Source organism: Panonychus citri, unplaced genomic scaffold, assembly GCF_014898815.1.
Source record: "Panonychus citri isolate SS breed McGregor unplaced genomic scaffold, ASM1489881v1 Contig00001, whole genome shotgun sequence".
Taxonomy (NCBI): Eukaryota; Metazoa; Arthropoda; class Arachnida; order Trombidiformes; family Tetranychidae; genus Panonychus; species Panonychus citri.
In genome coordinates, this window is record NW_026515406.1 from 540,020 (window position 1) to 562,804 (window position 22,785).

The 22,785-nt window shown below is 30.6% G+C and overlaps 3 protein-coding genes across 3 annotated transcripts in view; 2 read left to right on the forward strand and 1 right to left on the reverse strand.

Moving 5' to 3' along the window:
* Nucleotides 1-11,282, forward strand: part of LOC128397173 (serine-rich adhesin for platelets-like) — a 38,634-nt gene extending 27,352 nt beyond the window's left edge. Inside the window, 13 exon segments of the mRNA XM_053357895.1 lie at nt 2,478-2,531; nt 2,599-2,740; nt 3,063-3,114; nt 3,500-3,726; nt 4,189-4,314; nt 4,611-4,728; nt 4,818-5,155; nt 7,268-7,403; nt 7,406-7,632; nt 7,713-7,815; nt 7,892-8,715; nt 9,332-10,402; nt 10,824-11,282. Of these exon segments, the coding sequence (XP_053213870.1) occupies nt 2,478-2,531; nt 2,599-2,740; nt 3,063-3,114; nt 3,500-3,726; nt 4,189-4,314; nt 4,611-4,728; nt 4,818-5,155; nt 7,268-7,403; nt 7,406-7,632; nt 7,713-7,815; nt 7,892-8,715; nt 9,332-10,402; nt 10,824-10,832 (3,427 nt within the window). The 3' untranslated portion in view covers nt 10,833-11,282.
* A 784-nt stretch (nt 11,283-12,066) lies between these two features.
* LOC128389195 (HEAT repeat-containing protein 1-like) lies at nt 12,067-19,549 on the forward strand. Its single transcript, XM_053348772.1, has 9 exons — nt 12,067-16,604; nt 16,677-16,811; nt 16,898-17,235; nt 17,562-17,661; nt 17,755-17,895; nt 17,968-18,213; nt 18,304-18,657; nt 18,860-19,018; nt 19,112-19,549. Exons 1-9 carry the CDS (start codon nt 12,270-12,272, stop codon nt 19,307-19,309), a joined length of 6,006 nt encoding a protein of 2,001 aa, XP_053204747.1. The 5' UTR covers nt 12,067-12,269; the 3' UTR covers nt 19,310-19,549.
* A 1,165-nt stretch (nt 19,550-20,714) lies between these two features.
* LOC128390190 (cathepsin B-like) lies at nt 20,715-22,578 on the reverse strand. Its single transcript, XM_053349903.1, has 5 exons — nt 22,364-22,578; nt 21,551-22,172; nt 21,439-21,480; nt 21,202-21,330; nt 20,715-21,128 (listed from the first exon to the last, which is right to left on the reverse strand). The coding sequence occupies exons 1-5, from the start codon at nt 22,499-22,501 to the stop codon at nt 21,052-21,054; spliced, it is 1,008 nt and encodes a 335-aa protein (XP_053205878.1). The 5' UTR covers nt 22,502-22,578; the 3' UTR covers nt 20,715-21,051.
* Between the last annotated feature and the right edge of the window lie 207 nt (nt 22,579-22,785).

The window sequence follows — 22,785 nt, forward strand, 5'->3', positions numbered from 1 at the left end:
TGTTAATCATAATAATCAACATTATCATCATCTAAATCAATTACAACTTGCAGTTATCTTGTATACCACTATTACTTATAGTAAACAAAAATTAACCGTTAATTTGATTATCGTAATCAAAGTTAATTTTGTCCTTCACATGTTTATTTATAAAGTTGATTGTTACAGTTAAAACCTTTCAAGTTGGTTAATTAATTTAATGGTTTATTATTATTAATTTTGTGATTATAATACAATCAGTTTACATTAATTAAACTGAAACTGTGGAAAAAGGATTCTGATTGTTTTTCTTGATCAACCAGAATATAACTCTGATTATCTTAATCATCCAAACCAATTTGTTCAATTAACAATAAACTTTGATTATTATTATTAATATTATCTATTTGATTGTAGTAATTACTGTAAGATAGTTAATTAAATTTACTTACCAAGTAAATCTAACTAATCAATTTTCCAAGTTAATCTAAGGTCTAAAAAAAGAAACTTTTTTTTTCTCACTTATGTAACATTACATTTAGGAAATAATATTTACTCAGTCAACTCAGAACTTTTTTTTCTTCTCATCTTAACCAAAGGTTAATTCAGTTTTTCCCATGATAACGATGAAGATATAATTTTGATAATCTTTTCCCTTGAACATTCATGTAAATATATTTGTATCACTGAATGAATGGTGACCAATTATTAGAGTGGCAAAGTTTATTCAGACTGACAGATTATATTAGATGAGATTAATTGAATCAACATGAAATTTGAAGAAACCTTTCAATTTATCAAGATAATCATTTGAATGGATTAACGGAAGATGAAACATTGATCATTGATTGCGAAAAAAACAATGTTAATTAAATACTTACATTGAGGTTTACTATTTATCTCTATGAGTAAGTGTTTACATTATGATATATACACACTCACACAAACTTACATGTCGCCTTGATGGTAATGATGATGATGAAGATAAGGATGAGGATGAAGATGAAGATGAGGATTGTCATTGACATGAATTGCAATGAACAACAACAAGAAACTGTCAACCATGATGTTCATTTTTCAGGTTTATATTTATTTTAGATTGAATCTGTTTAGCATTTTGTTTTACTTCGTCATCTTTACAAACCGTTTTTAGGACATTTTCCAAGAAATTTAACTCTCATCTTCATCTCTTCATCTTCATCATCATCTTTTTTTCAAGATTACTAAGGTTTTCCTTTCAGCCATTATCTTAATTCTCATTTTCTTCCTGAATATGATTTTCATGAGAGTCGATGTCACACTGAGGTGTAACTAAACTTAACTGCTTTTTGTTGAATCTTTTCTGGAATCTTTACAGTTTTATCATCATCTTCATCCTCATCCTCATCCTCATCATTTCCAGTCTCTCTCTCTCTCTCTCCATTAATGCCTATCAACTGGTTTCTATCAATTCAAACAATTGTGACTCTCTGCTTTTTGTTTCAAATGTTAGATTTTCAAATTTTTACTAATTAGTTTTACTCATTTCTTGGTGTGACTCATCACTACAATTAAATTAATTCAGTTAAATTAAAGATCTCCCTCTGATTTGATCAATACTTTATTGACAGTTAATTATGTTTAATTTTATTCAATCTTATTGTGATTTTACTGAAACTTAACAGTTTAAGTTGTAAACTTTTTGTTGATCAACTGTTACAATTAATTTGGATAATCAACTGGATTAAGGATTATACTAAGTGATTTAATTATTACCAGGATTTATATATTTAATTGTTTACTTTTTAAAATTTGGATTAATCAATTTCCATTCTGAATAAATTTGGTCTCTCAACGATAATCATCTATGGTGATTTATGAGTAATATTGAGTTAATTGTTCACTTTTTAGTTTGTATTCATGTTGATTAACCTTAAAAATTGAGATTCAATTAACTTTAGGAAATCAATGTTAACAACAATTAACAACTCATTTAACCATCAACAATCAGTGAACCACAAATCAACTGATTCTAATACAATCTGAATGTTACTGTGATAATGATCAAAATCTAATTGTCACTACAATTAACTGTTCACCTTCATTATTGTTATCACAATCAATGGATTTAATTGCAACACCGTAACCTTTTTATCATTTGAATTAATCAAGTATAATCAACTAATCACTATCCTTTAGTATTGGTTTAAATTACATTGCATGTGTGTTGTTAACTGTAAATAAATTGTACTGCAAGTTAACAATTAACTTTGCATGTGTTAATTGCAAACCGTTATTAGAATGACAATTAACTAATCATCAACATGATGAACATGAGATAATCATATCTAATGTTATAATTGTTTATCAATTACTTTTTTTTGTTTCTGCCTGTGATTTTTATTATTATTTGAATAATTGCATTGAAGTTGCACGAACTAAATTAAATTTAATTGTGTTGATTGAAAATTGATCATTTTAATCAAGATTTTTTCCTTTCGTCTTCATTATAACAACAGCAAAGTCATTTGTGAGGACAAGGAACTGGACACTGGTGAGGATGGACACAGCAAGTAAGTTGGAAAAAAAGAGTAACAATTAATTAACTCTTCTAATGAACAATTAAAAACCTTTAATTAGCATGGTTGAGACTAATTCTGGTTCAATGGAGTCACTTGATGAAGGAGTTGCCGAAATAATTACCTCTGAATTTGAAGATGATTTAATATTGAGGCTTCTGGATGATGAACCAGAATCCTGGAACAATACAGTTGATAAAAAGGTAATTAAACTAATGAACAATCAATCAAATTAGTCATTGATTAAGAATATAATCCAATATAATTGTAATGATATTAATTTCTTGGTATAATCATGATGATTACCTTGAGATATGAAACTGATTAGTTTGATGATTTTTTTGATATTTTCCGATTCTCTTCCGGACTTTTCAAGATAAATGATCATCATTTTGATGACAATTTAACTTTTATTATCATTGATTATTGACCATGTTGATTACCCTGATTATTATGTATTCTCATTGAATCGATTACCTTTGATTGTTGATGTTCATTATATTGTTATTATTATTCATTATTCAGGTTCTCAAACGATTAAAGGAAAAGGACATCAGACGACAAGAGGTTATTCATGGTAAGCATTTTATTATCATTTGGAATCTCAATTATCAACCACTTCCCACTCTCCTAAGACTTTTACTCCATATACATCAATGGTTACACTACCTTTTGACCCAATTGTTTGACCAATGATAATTGACTTTATACCCAGGAACCTGAGCCTGAATCTCAATCTATTGTGTCCCTTTTTTTGTATTCACCATGATAATGATGATAACACACACACACACAACATGGATGATATTCAATGGACTTGAAATTAATTTCTTACTTTTACTCTTACTTTTTTTTATCTTTTCTTTTCTTTCTTGGCTTCACATCCTCTTCTCTTTCGTATCATCATTCTTATCATCCTCATCTCTTTTTTTTTGCATATCTTGATTGTGCTTCTCTCTCAGAGCTAATAATAACGGAAAAGCACCATTGCCTAACCCTTAAGATCATGCAAAAGATTTATGCTCAGGGTATGATTAAGGAATTACATATGACCAAAGACATGGTGGAAAGGATATTCCCCTGTTTGGAGGATCTTCTTGAGACTCACCTCACATTCCTGAAAAAGTTACGTGAAAGACAATCTCTCGATTCTGTAATCGATAGTATTGGAGACATCATCTTACAACAGGTAAAGTTCAGACTCAGAATGTCCATCTAATGAGTAACATGATTCCAATTGAATTTCTCTTGTTAAAATGATGAACAAAATTGAAAGAGAAAAAAAAATTTTTTTTTTCCTTTTCGTTTATTCCCTTATCCAATCAATTCCTAAATTATCCTTTAAATTGGTTACATGGTTTTAATTGTTATTCTTGTTGTTATTGATGTTATTTGGATGAGTTCATCTCTGATGAAATTTCATTTCTTTCTCATAAATATGAACCGTTATTTTCATCATCAGATGATAAAGATGACAATGATTGATCATCTCGATTCACTGAGATGATTTTAACTTTTCAAATAAATTGTGATTCTTTCCTATTTATGTTATATCTTGTTACCAAACTAAATATTAACTTTTAATTTTTTTTTTCTTTTGATTATCTTGGATTATCTTAACTCTTACTGGATTAATGATGAAAATGATCAGTTTTCCGGATCAAATGGTGAACAATTAAGAAATTGTTATGGTCAATTTTGTAGTCAACATAAAGAAGCACTCTCATTGTATAAAGATATCCTAAAGACTGATAGAAAATTCCAAACTTTTATCAAAGTAAGTGATTAACAATTAGTATGATTAACGAGATAATCATGGTGATGATGATGATGATCAATCCTAATCTTAATCTACACATGAACATTTCCAACCTTTGAGGTCAAGGTTAATACATAGAGATTAACATATTCAACATGGTAAACAAACATTATCAAGTTACAGTTATTTACTTTAAATCTAGAAAGTAGGTGAACATCATCACCATCATCAAAGTTAATCCTTGAATTTTTTTAATCACTTTGTTTACTCATCATTCTGATTTTTAATCAATTGCTTATCTTAATTGTCAACAGAAATGCAGTGCAAAACCATTATGTAAAACCAGGGGTATTCCTGAATGTATTTTACTTGTAACTCAACGTATAACTAAGTATCCATTGTTAATTGATTCCTTATTGAAAGTAACCAAAGGTATGGACAATTTATATTAGTTGAGACTTGTTTTAATTGTTATAATCTAATTGTTGTTGTTGGTCTTTATTTTATTTTATTTTTTTTAGATACAAAGTGTGATTATCTTGACTTGAGAGATGCTCTGAGACATATTAAGGATGTTATCAATCGAGTTGATGCTCAGGTCGCTGAAAAGGAAAAGGAAATTCGTTTACTTGAGATTTATAACAAAATCGATGCTAAATCGACAACTTTGTATAGAGGGAAAAAGTTTCGAAAATCTGATCTTCTTTCAAATAATCGTAAATTACGACATGAGGCCAATATTTCATGGAAATCAGCTCGTGGTAAAATTATCGATGTGGTCGCTGTTGTTTTGTCTGATGTTATCATTTTACTTCAAGAAAACAATCAAAAGTATCATTTCTGTTCATTAGATAATAAGGTGAGTCTTTAATTCATCACCTTATATAATCATCATCAGTTAATCATCTTAAAAGATTGACCTTATTTCATGATAATAAGATGTTTTTGTTTCCTTTACTCTTGTTATTTCAGTGAAAGTTTCAGATTCTTGTCTGAATTTATTCAGAATTTACTGTTATAACAAACTGTCAAACATAATCTAACAACATGGCTCATTAATTAAATCTCATTAATGATCAAGATTGTTAAGAAAATGAAATACTTTGCCTTACCATGAATACGCATTAACCATTCCTTTGAAATATTCAGTTTCTCTCTCTCTCTCTCATCATCATCATTATCTGATTATCAGATGTAAGAAAAATCGTCTTAATCATCATCATCATCATCATCTTTTCTTATCCCTAACCTTTCAACTGTGTCTCTTTTATCATCCTCCTCTTTTCACTGAAAATAAAAACCCTGAACAATATCAAACTGAAACTTCATGATCCCTTTTGATCATTATTTCATCTTTGTATTATCTTACATCTTCATCATTATTATCATCCTCATCATCGATATACAAAGTCTCCATGGTTAAAAAAAATCATCATAGATACTAGACTAATGTTATTGTATTTTATCATCATTAACCTTGACCTTGATTCTGCTGATTTTTCATCTTCCTTTCCTTGACTTGGAATCATTTTTTTTTCCTCATCATTATTAACAACACCAATGAATTACCATTTAATTAGATTAAATTGTAAACTAATCATACAAAATTTACAATTTATCCCAACAAAACTAAATTTTTATATCATTTTGATTGCTATTAATTGTATAATATTATCATTATTATCTTTAATTTTCCAGTTTCAGGTTAACAATAACAATTCATTAACAGATATTAACAAAGATGTAATAACAAATGTAATAATATTGTGTTCATATGTTAACAACTTAATCAACTTGTTCCTTGAGCATCTTTCCCCTGTCATTTAGCTAATCAATTTAATCATCATCATCAAATGAAGATGATGATGATGATAATAACGGTACTTTTTTACATTAGCTTTTCTTTTATATACTTTTGTTTTCTAGTGAAATGAATCACACTTACTTAAGGTTGAGAAACATTTCCTTTGATTACTTGTAATATAATGTTCATACTGTGAGAGATGTATTTAAGTGTATGGATACACTTTAGTGCTGAAAGGAAGATGATGATGATGAGGATGAGGATGAGGATGAAAAAGAAAGTAAAAACTCATAGATTTAGTTTTTAACAAGTTTTCTTACTTTAACTAATACTGCCTTGGGAATATTTTGTCTTACCTTTACTTAGGGTTACCTTTAAATTCATTGACAATATTGTTTGTAATTCTTGCTCATCTTCATCACTTATTTCATCATGTTCATGTTCATCCTCATCTTTTTGTGTCATTTTTGTTGCTCTATAAATTTAATATCAAGTCTGGCAAATATGTTTAAGGTTAAATTAAACTTTAGGTAACCTTTGATTGTTGTTAACATGTCAAATCATTTAATTATATATCATTTTTGTTATTATTTCAAGGACAATTCTGAATGCATGATAATGTTATCATCATCTTCATCATCTTGATGATCTTGGTAAGGAAATGATAATATTACAATGATATTGGCTTAGTTTAAGTTATAGTTTTATCACATTTGTATTGTAGTTGTTATAATATTTAAATTGCTGATATTTTTCACAATTTCATGAATTCATCATGATTTTGATAATATGTTCATGGTGATTATTGTTGTGAATTTATCTCAATCATCACTCTTGTTATATTTGGTTGAATTTTCAATTTAAATTGTTCATTATTATTATGATTTGTTGTGTTATTCATCAAATTATTAAACCTCAGAGGGTTCATCATGTTTCCATCAGAACTTTTCTATCTCACTTTCTCGTTCTTAATTCGTTTTCATCTAGAATCAGAATTTTAATCTGTAATTTAGTTAGTTTTTCATGGTAAAATTGAATTGCCATTTTAATCTCATTTCGGTGTCTGAATGATTTTTGGGAACCTTTTATTTGCACGTTACTGATGATGAAGATAATTGTGATTTCGTTGGTCTCAATATTAATTTGGTGTCGTTCTAATTGTTTCAGTCAAGTGTTGTCTCGTTACAAAAACTATTGGTTCGTGAGAAAGCTGGACAATTGTCACGTGGTGTCTACTTAATCTCATCTAATCCCCATGAACCGGAAATGTATGAGCTTATCTGTCCAACGGCAAAGGATCAAAATTATTGATTGATCAAACTCGTGAAGCGGTTGAAATGTGTCCTGATGAAGATGAAGAGAATACCAATGGCTCGGGTTCCGGTTCCGGTGGTCATTCAGAAGGAGAGGAAAGGAAAATTGAAGAAGCACGAAAGGCCAAAGTTCGTGAACTATTAAACTCTATGTACGAAAAAGATGCTCGAATGGCTCAAATGTGTGAAGATAAGATGAAAATTTTTGCTGATATGATGGTAAGATGATCAATAATCATTAGAATTTAAAATAATTAATCAACTATTGTTTTGGAAATTTGTCTTTTCATTAAATTCAGGAATTACTTGGAATTGAACAGGAGGGATTAGAGTTAATCCGATATGTGCCAATAATTGAAGATAATTGTTCACCGGAAACAATTATCAACGCTGCCAATGAAGGTTAGTTTAATTGAGACAATTTTCATATGTTGAACAATTTGTTGATCTAATTGTTGCTTTTTGTTTATCGTTTCAGCTTTCAGAATAGCTCATAGTTTATACATTTCGGGTACCAATTTATGTCGATCGGTTTCCTCGGCGGGTGAACATCAAAGTGACACTTTTGTCTCACCAATTTTACCCAAACGCGCTGAAACCTTTGGTGGTTTTGATAATCCGGAAAAAGATCCCACCCTACGTTTCAATGCACTGAAAAAGAAACTCGTCCAACTGAAAGATTGTACATTCAAAGAGACGGAAGGATCAATGATCGGTACCAGTGGTGGAATCATTGTAGTCGGTGGTGGTGGTGGAGATCGAGCATCAAGCTCTGGTATTGGAAGTGGTCGGATTACCGAAGCAGAATCAGATGGAAGTGGCCTTAACAATATATTGGGATCAAATTCGTTATCCTTAACATCAGTTTCATCTTCAACCACCGCTAACAATCAAAACACCAGTGAATCATTCCTATCAATTAGACCGACAATCAATGAGATCCGACGTTCATCTGGTCCCGTTATTGGTAACAATTCAAGTACCAATGTTTCCACTGGTACCATTCACAAATCGTGCTCATCGTCAACCTCAAGTCCAGAAAAATATCAACGTAGATCACTGGTCACAACACCGACACCCTCCATTCAATCACTGTTCACCCCTTCATCCACCAATACATTGGCACCAAATTCACCACTCAATTCATCATCATCGACAACGACATCATCAATGTTTGCCACTCTACCTCTTTACGACCCAAGTGATATTTATCGTCTAACAACAACCCCACTCTTAATGACTCAAGGAAAAGATCAATTAATTCAAATTGCTGAGCTTCAACATCAAGTCAATCTTTTAATGGTAAGTTAATTGATTGAACATGAAACAATTTAACTTTCACACAACAATTAGCAAAAAAAAAGAGGCAAAAGTAAAAACTCAAAGCCTTAAATCAATTCAATCATTAATATTATTTACAGAAACTTGTTGAGCATTTAAATTAGTTAATTAATGATTATCAACGGTAATTTATTAATATTTCATATTTATGATTAGTTAATTGTTAAGAGAGAATTAATTTTCTCTCTAATCACTTTAATCACTTTGAGCATTTAATAGTCACCATTTTAAGATTAAGAGTTACTCGTTTTTTATATTCAATATTAGTTTTAGTTTCTGGTTTCATGATTTAATAATGATTAGGTAGTCAAAGTGAATTAATTTAATTACTTTCTTGTTTCCCATGTTATTATATATTAGACGATAATTATGATAATTATAATCACAATTACCTTTTTTTTTGCAATTGATTGTTATTAAAGTTTGATTAATATGCAAACAGTTTTTTTCCTCAAAAATTCATTTGAAAGTGAAGCAGAAAAATTAATTCACCTTTTAATTGAATTGATTTTTGCTACCAAATTAACTAATTGTTGTTGTTAATATATTTCTTTTCTTTGCTCTGATTCTGGTTTAGTGTTTATTCAATTATCAACAAACTTTATTTGAGAATATGAGATTTCAGTTGATGGATTCAAATAATAAGATAATTCAACTTCAAAAGGATAACATATATTCAACCACCCACAGTTCAAGTATGTCCAGTAGTGGTGGTGGAGGTTCAAGTGGAGGTGGTAATATTGTAGGTTGTGGTAAAGGTTTTGATTATGGTGGTGGTGGAAGTGGATTAACATCATCAAGTGTGTCAACATTAACTGGAGGTTTTCAGTCATCGGCTTCAAGTTCATCGGTAACACCAACGACAATTGGAACAAGTAAACCAGATCGTCGATCAGTTTATCGGCCTGAACAAGGATTGGAAGAGTTGAGAAATTTACAGGAACAATTGAGATGTGAGAAAAGTGATTGGATTAAAAGGTTGAACGAAGAGAAAAGTTCAATCGAAGCGGAAAAAAGTTCATTGGAAGAATTGAAAGAATCAGTTCGAAGGGAACAGAAAGATGTTGAAGAACAGAGGGAAACACTTTACCGGAAATTGGAGGCTCTTCAGAAGGAGGGAATTATTTTATCACCGGCTCACACAATCGTTAATACAAGTAATCCAAATAATCGAGGTTCTAATTGTTTCCATAACTCTGGTGTCTCCTCTTCTTCTGGTTCTGTTCATGGTTGTACTTCCTCTTCTTCCGGTTCTTCTGCAATTATTGTCGATCAATCTGATGATAGATTAACTGGATTAACTAGCTCACAATTAACTCGATCTGTTGGTTTAAATAACATATCATCAACTCCATCTTCTTCATCTTCATCACCACCCTCATCATCTTCATCCTCATCATCATCTCCTTCCGTAATCACTACAACTGGATCAATAACATCAGATAAATTTATTAATCAATCATCAACATCAATACAGCCATTAAATTATGCCTTTAATAATAATGTTGGTGCTTCTAATAATATAATTAAACAACAATTACCCCTTAAATTAGCTGTTAACGAGCCAGGTCAGGGTCGTTGTAATCACAGTCAATCAGTTAATTCACCAAATAATCAACAATTACCACCAACAATTGGAAACATCCCTGTGAGTAAAGTGTTCCTGGCTCAATTTTAGATTATTGTATCTCTCTTGTTATGTAATAATTAACAATTTAAATTACATAATAAGTTGTTGAACAAAATCATAAAGTGACATTAAAATGACAACAAGAAAAAGTTAATTGTTAACTTTATTTAAATTACGACAATTAACAAGGAAAATTGCCTTTACTTTAACCAGTAATTTGCATCCATTTTGTTTATCATTTATTGATTGTTGTTATGATTATTATGATTTTTTTTCTTGATCTTCTCCAGGTAATTTAATTACTACAATTATATTTTTAATTTTAAATCCTTTTTTCTTATATTGTTGATTTTAATTACATCACAATCTATTTATTGACCAATTTGATTAATCATCTAACCTTTTGTTTTTATTAATCGTTATTTTATTTATTTTTTAGCATCGATAATATAATTTGATTATTACAATCATGATTATGGTTAATTATGGAAGTACATTGTAATTTGGATAACAATCTCGTAACAATTAACACTCAGGAATTAAATACATTACCAATTACGAAGCTGATTCTCAACTTTTTATATCATTGGCTTTTGGATGGAAATGATATTTGGACACTAATTGATTAACTTATATATTTATTTAATTAATCATTTAATTGTTTCTCCTTATTGTTAATTGTTTCCTAATTTCGTTTTTTCTTATTAGACATTAACAAAGTAATTTACCTTTAATTGTTAATTGTTATATTGTAATATGAAAATGACAAGATTATTATTTATTTTGTTTTTGTCGTAAAATCAATTGTATAAATAATTGGATAATTATGGTATCTTTTTAATTAACTAATTGTCCAAATATTATCATTATTATCATTAAATGATTTCTAATTTTTCTCGCAAAATTTGTTTCCAATTTTTTTATATTCGGTTTATTATCGAGTGGAAATCTTAATTAGTTAAATTCCCAATTAAACTTAATAACTTTTTTCTTCGATTTCATCGATTCTAATGTACAAAAAGTTTCGAGTTCAATCCGATCGACTTTCTCAAAAATCGATTCTAAAAGAGTTTCGAGAAACTTTTAATTCGATGTTCTAATCCATCGAATTTAAAGTTAATTACAAGTTCGAATCTAATTCTTGAAATATTCTCATACACAATTTAAATTCTAATTTCTTAGATAATCACTAATCACAATTAACAATTGTTAATAATTTCGATTTGATTACAATTCTAACACTATTTAAATCTCAAACAAGTGATTTTCTTAAACTCAAACAACAATTATAAAAATAAGTTGATTAATTGATCATCATGAAAACACTTATTCTTATTAAATTGAACTCAATTCATTTAATCAACACAATCATAATCCAAACAATTAAACAATTTCCCTTCACCAAGAAAAATAAGTTACTCAAACTTTAGCAAATTTCCAATTCCATTTCCATTCCAATTTCAATCAACCCACCCATTTATTTTCCCCTTAACCAATTAAAATCCAAATTAATCTAAACCAAACAAATCACCAATAAACTAACAATTGAGAATTTAAATAAAGTTAATTGATTAGAATTAAAAATAATCGAGAAAATTAAATTTTCTCAAATTCGCCGAAAACAGCGACCCCTATGATCTTTTTCACGAACTTCCATACACGTGATTATTTCCACATTTTTTTTTTCTCATGTGGATGTTTACATTTATGTCGGTGGAATAATTTTATTTTCTTAATTACTTTTCTGTTAATTAATCAACGTTTTCCATGTTGTAATCATTTGTTAACTATTTTATTCTATTCTTGATGTGACCGAATAACTGATTTAATTGAGATTCGATTGATTTTTGTTGTAAAAAAGAAAAATTGAAGAAAAGATTAAACGATGAACAAGGAAACATCTTTAGCCTCCCAATTGCGGAAACTTGAGGCTCCTCAAACAAATAGCCTTCGAGACACCAAGTATCGGGCATCATTTTTATACGACCGTAAGGAAGCCCTTTCCATAGATAAGGATACCCATTTTATCATTGGTTCAACTGGTTTTCGACAAATCTGCTCAATCGATGGATCTTTGGTTAAATTTGAAGAATTGTTTAGTGTTATCAATAAAGACTTTGATCGAGCTGTTAAATCAAAGGAAGAAAATGACAAATTAAACCAATTAATACGTTCATTTCTCTTTCAAGCTGTTTCACCCTACTTCCTGTTAACCCACACCCATAAAATGTTGGAATGGTTAATCTATAGATATTCAATTCATGAATATAATCTTGACGATCTAATAATCTCAGTTTTACCTTACCATGAGACGAAGCTTTTCCCTCGTATTGTCAGGTTGAGCTTAAAGATTCGTGATCCAATCAATAAATGGCACTGGTTATCATCGGTATCAAAACATTCAATCCCACTGCCAAAGGTTTCCCTCATCGCTTACCTGAAAACAAGCTCAGTTACCATTGAATATCTAAAGGATTCCATCATTGAAACGGTTAAAAGTCAACATAAAATACCAGCGGTTGTTTCATTTTTCACCTCGACACTTGTAACCCTTTTGGAAGATGATTTTGTCCTTACGGACACTTTTAAGGACAAATACATAACCATCATTTTGAGTTACCTTTTCTATGGTACCAAATCTCGGGACAGAGGTTTAGTTCAATCTTGTTACATTGTCTTAAGTCAACTTGTTACCAGGGTAACATTGAAAGTCTCTAAATTGGAAAAACTTTTATCCAAAATGGCTAAACATTTATTGGACGTTTCTGATTCATATACAGAGAAAAATTTTCTTCTAACACTTTTGATTGTCTACGAATTTCAAGAATTAGAGTCAATACCTGAAATTGTTGTGAAAACTTTAAACTTGAAACGTTTCATTGAGATTAATGGTCAAATTCAATCGAAATATTTTCTAACCTCTCTGTTAACCTATTATATTGGTCAATGTGAAGATGATGATCAATATTTGAACGCTCTAATGTTAATCGACAATTTAAAAATTTCTTCATGGACAATTAGTAAAATTCTTGAAGCTGTTGTGGCGTTAAAACCAAATCCAGATTCTGATGCTAAATCTAAATTATCTAATATTGTCCAAGTGTTGGAACGACGTTTTCCCAGTGAATTTGATGGAGCAACAAGTAAATCAACAATCAAAGGCTTAGAAAATTTAATCATCTCTCCCTTTTATACCAAATTGAATGATAAAAATGTCAACGTTTTCGTTGGTCTAACAAGTGCCAATGAAGGTATTCGTTTACACTCAGCGTGTCACATTGCCAAGAATCATAAGGAAATCCTTAAATGTACTGATGAACAAACCAAACAATTAATCGCCGATTCACTAGTTAACACTTTACACGAAAATAATCCATTGGTTTTGATTGAATTACTCTCTTGTCGTGATCTTTTCATCAAAATGGTTCCATTAGCCGATTTAATTGTCTATGGGAAAAAATTATTACCTCGATGTATCGAAATGATCAGACGTAACAAAGACGATTCTGAGACTCACAATGATTGGACAACAGTTCGTCGAAGTTGTTTCAAGCTTGTCTCCAATTTAGACTTTAAGGAAGAATCACAATTTTGGGATCTTTTTGTCGACTATTTCATACCATTAGATGAAACTGGCCTTTCCCTTTTTTCCGTCATTTTCGAAACGGACATTGAAAAAACAAACCGTAAACTCTTTGATTGGACTAAATCAATTTACACCGAACAATTGAAAACATTTATAGCCAATGAAGATTATGGTTCATCGATTGATTTTGTTACACAACGAATTGCTTCATATATTAACAAAAATCCAACTTCTCCCTTATTACAAGTTCTTAATCAATCAGGATCGGAAAATTATCGCAAACAAATTCTAGGGCTTTGTGTTATTTTCCACCTTTTACCCTTACAAACAGCTAATGACAATTACGAGTCAATCAATGAGCTTTCGTTAACTTGTATCTCAATTTTAGCCAAACTGGTTGATCCATCAACTGTCCGATTCAAGAAAACCTCTTATGAAGATGCTGATAATTTTGATTGTATCAAAGATTTCATCAATTCATCAATCAATTACCTTACCAAGAGACGTGTCACCTCATCAATGGTTCAATTATTTGTCACTCGACTTTTATCACATAAAAAATGTTCACCCGGATTGAAACCTTGGTTCTGGCATTTACAAACCACCGAGAATAATTATATCAATGGATTATTCAATTTTCTGTGTAACAATTGTCACCATGAGAAAATTCAAGCTCAACCAGTTTTCCAAAGTCTTCTCAAGTTGTTCGTAAAAGAAATTCGAACATTTTGTCCAAAATTTCTTGTCGGCCTTTGGGTAAAGACAGAAGATCCTCTTCTTCAAGCTCGAGCTTTGGAAATTTCTTCCCACTTTATGGTAGAAAATGATTTCGATGAAATTGAATTGGTATCACTTTGTATTGCTCTTCAATCACCCCACTCAGCAGTTCGTGCGATCGCAGTTAAATTATTGGACATTGATTCTAAACCAAGTACTTTTATACAATTTCTCAGTCAATACAAGGAACTATTGGCCGGAGATCCACGAGAAATTAGTATCGCCATCGCTAAATACTGGACAGACAATCAACCTGTTGGAAAAATTAAATTACCTTCAATTACTTTTAAAAATATCACCAAATTGATTAAACAAGACCCCAACACTCCCGACACCGTACGTGTTGGTTTAGCAAGCATGTTACGAGATTATAACAACATTGATTGTCTCAAACTTTTCCTGTCATTGTTACACTTTCAACCAACCAATTTATCTGAACGGCAGTTGACCTACCTTGCGGGGAGGAAAATCATAGAAATGCTTCCAGTTCTCGATAATTCGAGCAATCTTTTTGTCAATCTTCAACTTCGATTGAATCTTCAACGTCTTTTCACTTCAGATGATTATCGTCCAATGTTATTAAACCTGTTCAACAATTCATATGTTAAACAATTGAATGATGATTCTAAACGATTGCTGATTGAATGTCTTCTAGATGTTATCCAAGTTCACAATGATAACTATTGCCGACGAAAATTGCGAAAATTTCTAACTGATGGTTCACTTGTTTCCTACATAATCAGTGTCATGATTGATTCTGGTGGTGATCTAGATGATTCAGGTGAAGATGATAAAGGAAGTGGTCAAGCTAAAAGACGTCGATTGGAAAAGAAGATTGTTCTAAATCAAGATTCGGATAGATGGAAGAAAATTGTTATGCTACTTGAAATTTTTGCTTCCAAAGAGATTTTCACCGGAGCCGAACAATTAATGGGAACAGTTTTTAAACTTCTCAAGGAAAATCTTCTCTCGGAAGAGCAATCATCATCGGAATATTTTCGATCTCTCCTACTAGTCATCTTATCTAATTGTCTTAATCAACCTGAAATTGATTTAACCAATTTTGAACTTGTCTACATCTTGGAGAGTCTTCGTCATGCCCGTTTAAGAGAAACTCGGATGCAAGCATTAACCATAATTAACCGAATCTCAGGTCATCTGAAAGATGATATTCTTCGTGATATAATTGTCATCTTTGGCTTTATTGGCAACGATATGATCAAATGTGATGATCAATATACTCACAAAATTTTGGACGATACAATGGAGACAATAATTCCTGGTCTTGTAATGTCCAGTGAGGATTCACAGAAGAAGATAATTGAAACTTTTACCGATTCATTTAATGATATTCCTCTTCATCGGCGATTATATCTTTTCCAAAAGTTGACCTCACTTCTTGGAGAGGAGCAATTTTTATGGTACATTGTTTATAAATTGATTCGCCGTTCACTTGAAATTGAAGAATCAAGGAAATTTATCCAAGAATTTATCTCTGCCCTAGTTACTGGTTTTGATGCGACAATTCAAATGACCACAATTAATCAACTAATGTCAATGTGTCATAATATAGTTAATAATGGTTCATTCGAGGCTCTTGGTGAAAATCATCGTTTCCCCGAGTTAACTAATCGAGTTGATTTTGCAAAAGAAACCATTCTCACGATTTATCTAATTGTTTCCTCTGAAGATTATGTCTCAGCAATTGCTAAATCAAAATGGTCCAATTTAGAGGATCTCTTTAATCAACTCTTTGAGACTAATTTACTTCTCATTGATTATTGTAATAAACCGGAAAACAAGGCCAATCGTGGTAACAGTAGACTCAACCGAGAGCTTCTTAATGTCCTCGAAAAGGTGAGATAATATTTAATTTAATTCTTTTAATTGATCATCTCGATTAACTTGGAAATTTCTTCTTTTTCAAAGGTTAACGTATTGCTGCCCGAACCTGAGTTTATTTCAGTTATTCATCGTCTTCTTGGTTCAGAATCGTTACCCGTCCGTCGTAAAGCACTTGACCTACTCAATGGACGATTACCTGCCAACAAATCTAAATCAAAGGTAAACAACAATTAACAATTTAAAACTTACAGATTGATTAATCTTTTTTTTTACTCACTAATCTTTTATTTTTTTCCCCTGTTTAGATTTCAATGTTACGAGATTTCATTAAACCAATTGTGAAAATTGTTGGTGATCTTAAGGAAAATAAAAGTGACATTCAAATTGTCACCTCACAAACTGGTTTAATAAGCATTGGAATATTATCTAAAATTTTACAGGGTGATTCTGATTCAATTGATTTCCTTGTTTTCGCATTGAAATCAATTGTTTCCCTTTGTGAAGATCGATCTCAAATTGCCAACACCAATTTAATTGCTTCAATGATACTCTGTATATCTCAGCTAGTTAGCTGCTTAAAGACTGATTGTTTGTCTTTAATTCCATCTGTTATGTCAATCATTTTGTCAACCCTAAAAGAAGAGTAAGTTAATCATTTAGATGTATCACCTTTCCTCTCCCTCTCTCTCTCTCTCTCCCTGATCATATTATCACCATGAAAACACTGGAACTCATTAATTACTTTGAGTTTTTTGTTTCTCATGTTTCTATTATGATTTGTTTCACTAATTTAATTTCTAACCATCTTGAGATATGATGTCCAATATTATTTTTCGTCACCTGAATTAATTGTTTGTGTGGATTTAAATAACTCTGATCTCTTAATGGTTATCATTTTCCCTGATTGTTTTGTTATTATTGATTTAATTAAGTGATTTAATTGTTAATTTGTTTCTTCTCTCCCTTTAGGTCGGAAGTGTTATTACTTAGTAGTTTAACTGCTCTCAGTAAATTAACCTTATACTTTGGTAAATATTTAAGCTCAGATCTTTGTCAATTATTAATATCGGTAAGTTAATTGTTTGGTGTTTTCTTTAATTAATATTTAGATTGTCACTTTTTCTTCACTAATTAAATTTTGTTTTTCTCTTGTTGTTTGTAGATTTGTAAACTTGATAGAAACTGTAGTTTCACTGGTATGAGTATAAGAGTTGACAAGGTTATAATTAATATCGCTAATGAGGTTCCATTCAGAATTCTGATTGAAAGTTTGGAAGAAGCTTTTGATCAGCTTGATTCATCGGTAAGATCAACTTGACATTTGTTAATTGTTGACCAATTTTGATTGTTAATTGTGTTTTTTTTTCTCCTACAGGAACCACGTTATGTTTGCTTAACTATTTTACATCGAGGATTAAAAGATTGTGATAAGAATGAAATTGAACCTAATATGGTTAATTTGCAAAAATTTGCTCTCAAATTGTTGGATTATCGATCAGTTAATTGTGATTCCGATGAGGATATTAAATCAATCAATAAGATTGAAGATAAAAGTTTAGATGCAATAACTTCATTCGTGCCGAAACTATCAGAGGCCAGTTTCAGATCATTTTTCTACAAGGTAAAGTTTAAATTGTCCAATTTAAAATGAATAATTTTCACTAATTGTTGTTTTTCGCTAATTAATTTCTATTTCATTATTTTTATTTAGGTCTATGATTGGGTGAAAACTGGTGATGGAAATAATAATTACCACAGAGTCTTAACCTTTTACCGATTAACCAACAAATTGGCCGATAAATTGAAAAATCTATTCAGTGCATTTGCTGCTCCTTATATTGTGATTAATTGTATCAAACAATTAAAAGCTTTTCACATTAATTCTGAAAACGGGATGTTGAAATTATCCAACGATAATAAAACAAAGACTGACAATGAACAAATTGGTCACTTAATCATTAGCAATATACTGACCACTCTAGCTAAAAGTTTCCAACACGATGTCGCCTCTACTTTTGCCACTCCTGATCGTAGTAAAAAATTATATCCTTTGATATTGGATCAGGTAAATTAATCGTAATTGTTGTCCATTAATCAATTTTTCGCTTCAAATGATGTAAATTTTATTTTTCGTCACCTGAAAAGTGTAAACTCACTTATGTGTGGAAACAATCAACTGATTCTGAAGCAAACTTTTGATTAGAAAAAAAATATGTAACTTACTATATCCACAATTAATTAATTTCTCTTTTCTTTAATTGTTACAGATCACCAATGACTTTGGTCCAAATGATAAATACTGTCAACGAATCGATGAAGGTGTTATCCCTTGTATTCAGCATTTGGTCAAGTCGGTAAATGACCATAACATTGTGAAAGATGCTAATTACCAATTGTTATTGAAAACCAGGGAGAATTCAGCTAAGGTAATTGATTGAACTTTCTAATTTTGATATTTTCTTTTCTATTATGGTAAATTAATTGATTTGATTTTTCTCTCTCTTTAATTGTTCCCTCAGGTTCGTTATCAAGCTTTACATGTTCTCCATCAATTAATCTTATCTATGACCGAGGAATACACACCATATATTCCGGAAGCAGTTCCATTCTTGGCGGAACTTCATGAGGACGATTCAGATGAAATTCAGAAATTATTGTTAATCGTTTTTGGAGACATTGAGAAAATTTTCGGGGAACCAATTAACTCTTATTTTTGATGACACAATTAACTATTACCAATCACGAACAAGAAAAGAAATTGATAATTTGGTGATTAATTGTGATTACGAATTGAGAAAATTTAATTCGTTCATTCATATAACTATTACATTGTAATATTTTTTTGATATTTATCTGTGGTTCATTTGATTGTACAATTTGTATACTTTATGTTAACTCCGATTTAATTGTTAATCTAATTACGACGACAATTAAATTTTCATGAAACAAAAAGTTAACTATGGTTGTGTTTGATTTTTATTGTTATTGATTAATTAGACACTAATTGTTCGGGTTAATTACTCACTATTATTAGAGAAAAACAATTAATCATGTTCTTGTTCATGATGATCAATCATTTGAACTATTTAATGAAATTAATTATCAACTTGAATATTGATAAATCATCGTAACAATTACATAATTACACAGTCTAATTAAAAGGTAGTTACGGTGATAACAATTTAATTGTAATCGTTGAAGTTACAATTAGTCAAATTTGACCGATGAACTGATCAGTTGGGATTAACAGTTAATCGTAATCATTTGGATGGTGATTGTAATCAACTGTTGGATTGTGATTAACTTGATCATCTGAATCAATTATTGAAGTTGATTGTTGGTGATGATAAATTGTCTCTTCTTCGTCTTGATTAATCCGATGATGGTGCAAATTGTTTGGGTAATTGTTTTGTCCAGTCACTGTTATCCCTGGGAAACTCAATGCCCGAGGCGGTGGGTCATGTTCAGAGGGCGGGGAGGGCAGGAAATGAGCGGAAATCCTTATGGGAGGCAATTTGAATCTCGGCAAAGCAAATGAAAAGGGTTGAAGATTAATCCGGAAATTAAGCCGAATTTCACATCGACTAATTGTAATTAATCCAATTGAGACACTAATTAACATCCAGATCACATTGGGCTTTGAAAGAAAAGTTGATCAAAAATTAACTTTCTAATATTTCACTTAATCCACAATTAAGATCTACAATTGAAACGATTTACTTACCTTCATTTTGCTCATTGATTGTTGTTATTGACTAAATTGTAAACAATTGCTAAGTTTCATTAAATTCATTTTTAATCAACTGATTGTGTTGATAGTTTTTGATTTTCATTTGAAACTTTGACATGAATCTTACCATTTAAAATTGATCAAGTTAATCATTTACTGATTGTTGTTTATTCTGATTGCTTCCTTGATTTTTTGGCTAATGATTAATGGTTAATTTTGTTCATTAAGATCAATTGATTTTTGATTGTTACTGTGTCGTTATATTAATCATTTTCAAAAGTAATCAAAGGTGATTTACTTTCTCACACTTAATTGTTATTTTTATACTTTTTTCAACTTTATTTCCTTAATTAGTTAATATGTTACCGAATCAATTAAATTAATTGGTGATATAATTTTTCTCTCAATTTATTCACTATGAAGTTAATTGTTGATGATAAGAGCTCATTGTAATAATTGTCTTCTCAAATTATTAATACATTTAAATATTAAAGGTTATAAGTTGCGGTCAAGTAATTGTGACAATTACTTAATGACGATCTGATTGTTATTGATGATTTAATTGATTTGTTTTCCATCAGATATAAAAGAAAAACATCTAAACAATAAAAAAATCGTAAATTTGTCTAACAATCAAACTTTGTGATTTAACTTGAATGATGAAAATATGAATGTTGACAAATTGATAAGGTTAATTGTTAATGATTAATTAATTGTCCATCATTGGAATTACAATTTGGGTAGTCCAGCGTTAACTTTTCCTTCAATACCACATTCATTGGTTCCTCGTTTGATCTTGAAATAGCCTGAATTCAATAAGAGTTGAAAGTCAATTGGATTTAATTGTTTACTAATTGTTAGTAAATGAGTAGTTCTTACCCTTATCTCCCCAATCAGTGTTCCAGGAATTAGCAACAAGCCAATAATCAACACCATTCTCAACTCCCCAACCAAGGATACGAATCGCATGACCGCCAAGTTGCTCATGAGAGTGTCGTTGGTAAACACCTAGAAATTAAATCAATAGAGAGGAAAAATTTAATACTTCAGTTACTAGAGTTGATTAGATTGGAATGATAGAGCTCTTCAAATGAAAGCCAATTAAGATTAACGAACCTGATGCATAAGAAACGAAATCAGAGTAGACGGTAAAAGCTCCTGTAATTAGAAATGAAGGAAAAATAAATGGTCAGTTTGATGATTAATTATTACTTGTTTCTATCAATACCTTCAACTGGACCATTGGTCATGATTTCTGTTTGAATTTTGGCCACACCACTAACGGAATATGATTTGGATCCATAGTGTTTATCGGCTTCATAAGATTTATTGTATCCTGGTTGACATGTTTTCTCACATTTTGGTGTCTTTTCCATTTTACAATCAGGTCGAGGTCCGACAATGTGATGTTCACACGGGGCTATCTTGTAGGGTTGACAACCCTCTCCCTCGTATAATCCACCGGTGACAATACCGCGATGGACCCAATGCCACCAGGCCATTCCAGGGAAACCACCGTTACACCCGAAACCACAAAGGAAACCACAACAAGTTAGCAAATCTTCAGCCGATAAAATTACCTGAGCCTTTTGACCCGAAGCGATACAAATACGATCAGACATGGCCTCAACTGCACCAAATGCCCAACAAGAGCCACAAGACGCTTGATCTCTAATAAACGAGATCGAATCACATCCCGGCCAAGCTTCACGAGCATCAAATTCATCAGGAATATCGGAAGCAATTGGAAAATCTTCCTCGGCCAATGGAATCACATTATCGTAAGTATGATGAACACCCATTAATCCTTTCACATAATCCAGGGAAACATTGGCAAAGTTTTTCTTAGCCTAAAAAGAGACAAAGAGAAGAGAAATTGAGAATCAATTGTATTGACAACAAACAAAGAAAATTCAATTTTCCACCAAAAATGGTTAATATTACATGACAATCACTGCGAATCAAGTGTAACAATCAACAGAAAAGAAAAATTAAATTCTTTAATGGTGAAAGTTATAAGAAAAGCTAAACAAAGACTTACCTTCCATGTAGAGTTGAGTGAATTAATTTCGTTAATCATTTCATCCGACAATGGATCAATTGTCTCAGAGAGAAATACATGTTCACTTCCATAGTTTAAAGCAATTAAACTAAACAGAATTGAAATAATTGTCAACATAATTAAGAAACGAAAGTACAATCAACAAGATGAATTTCTAATAACAATGTTGCTCCGATAAAAGTAAACAAAGAAATGACAAAGAAAAGAATAAGAAAGAAAAAAGAAAGAAAAAAGAAAGAGAAAATTTTCTTCTTTCAATTTGGTCTCATGATTTGTTTTAATTGTTTCTATTTAGAAAACAATTAACTCTAAGATTAACTTGTTTTCTTTTTTTTGTCAGAGAACTTTGATCGTATTGATAGAAATCATTTCCATTGATAATAATCATTGAATTGGAAAAT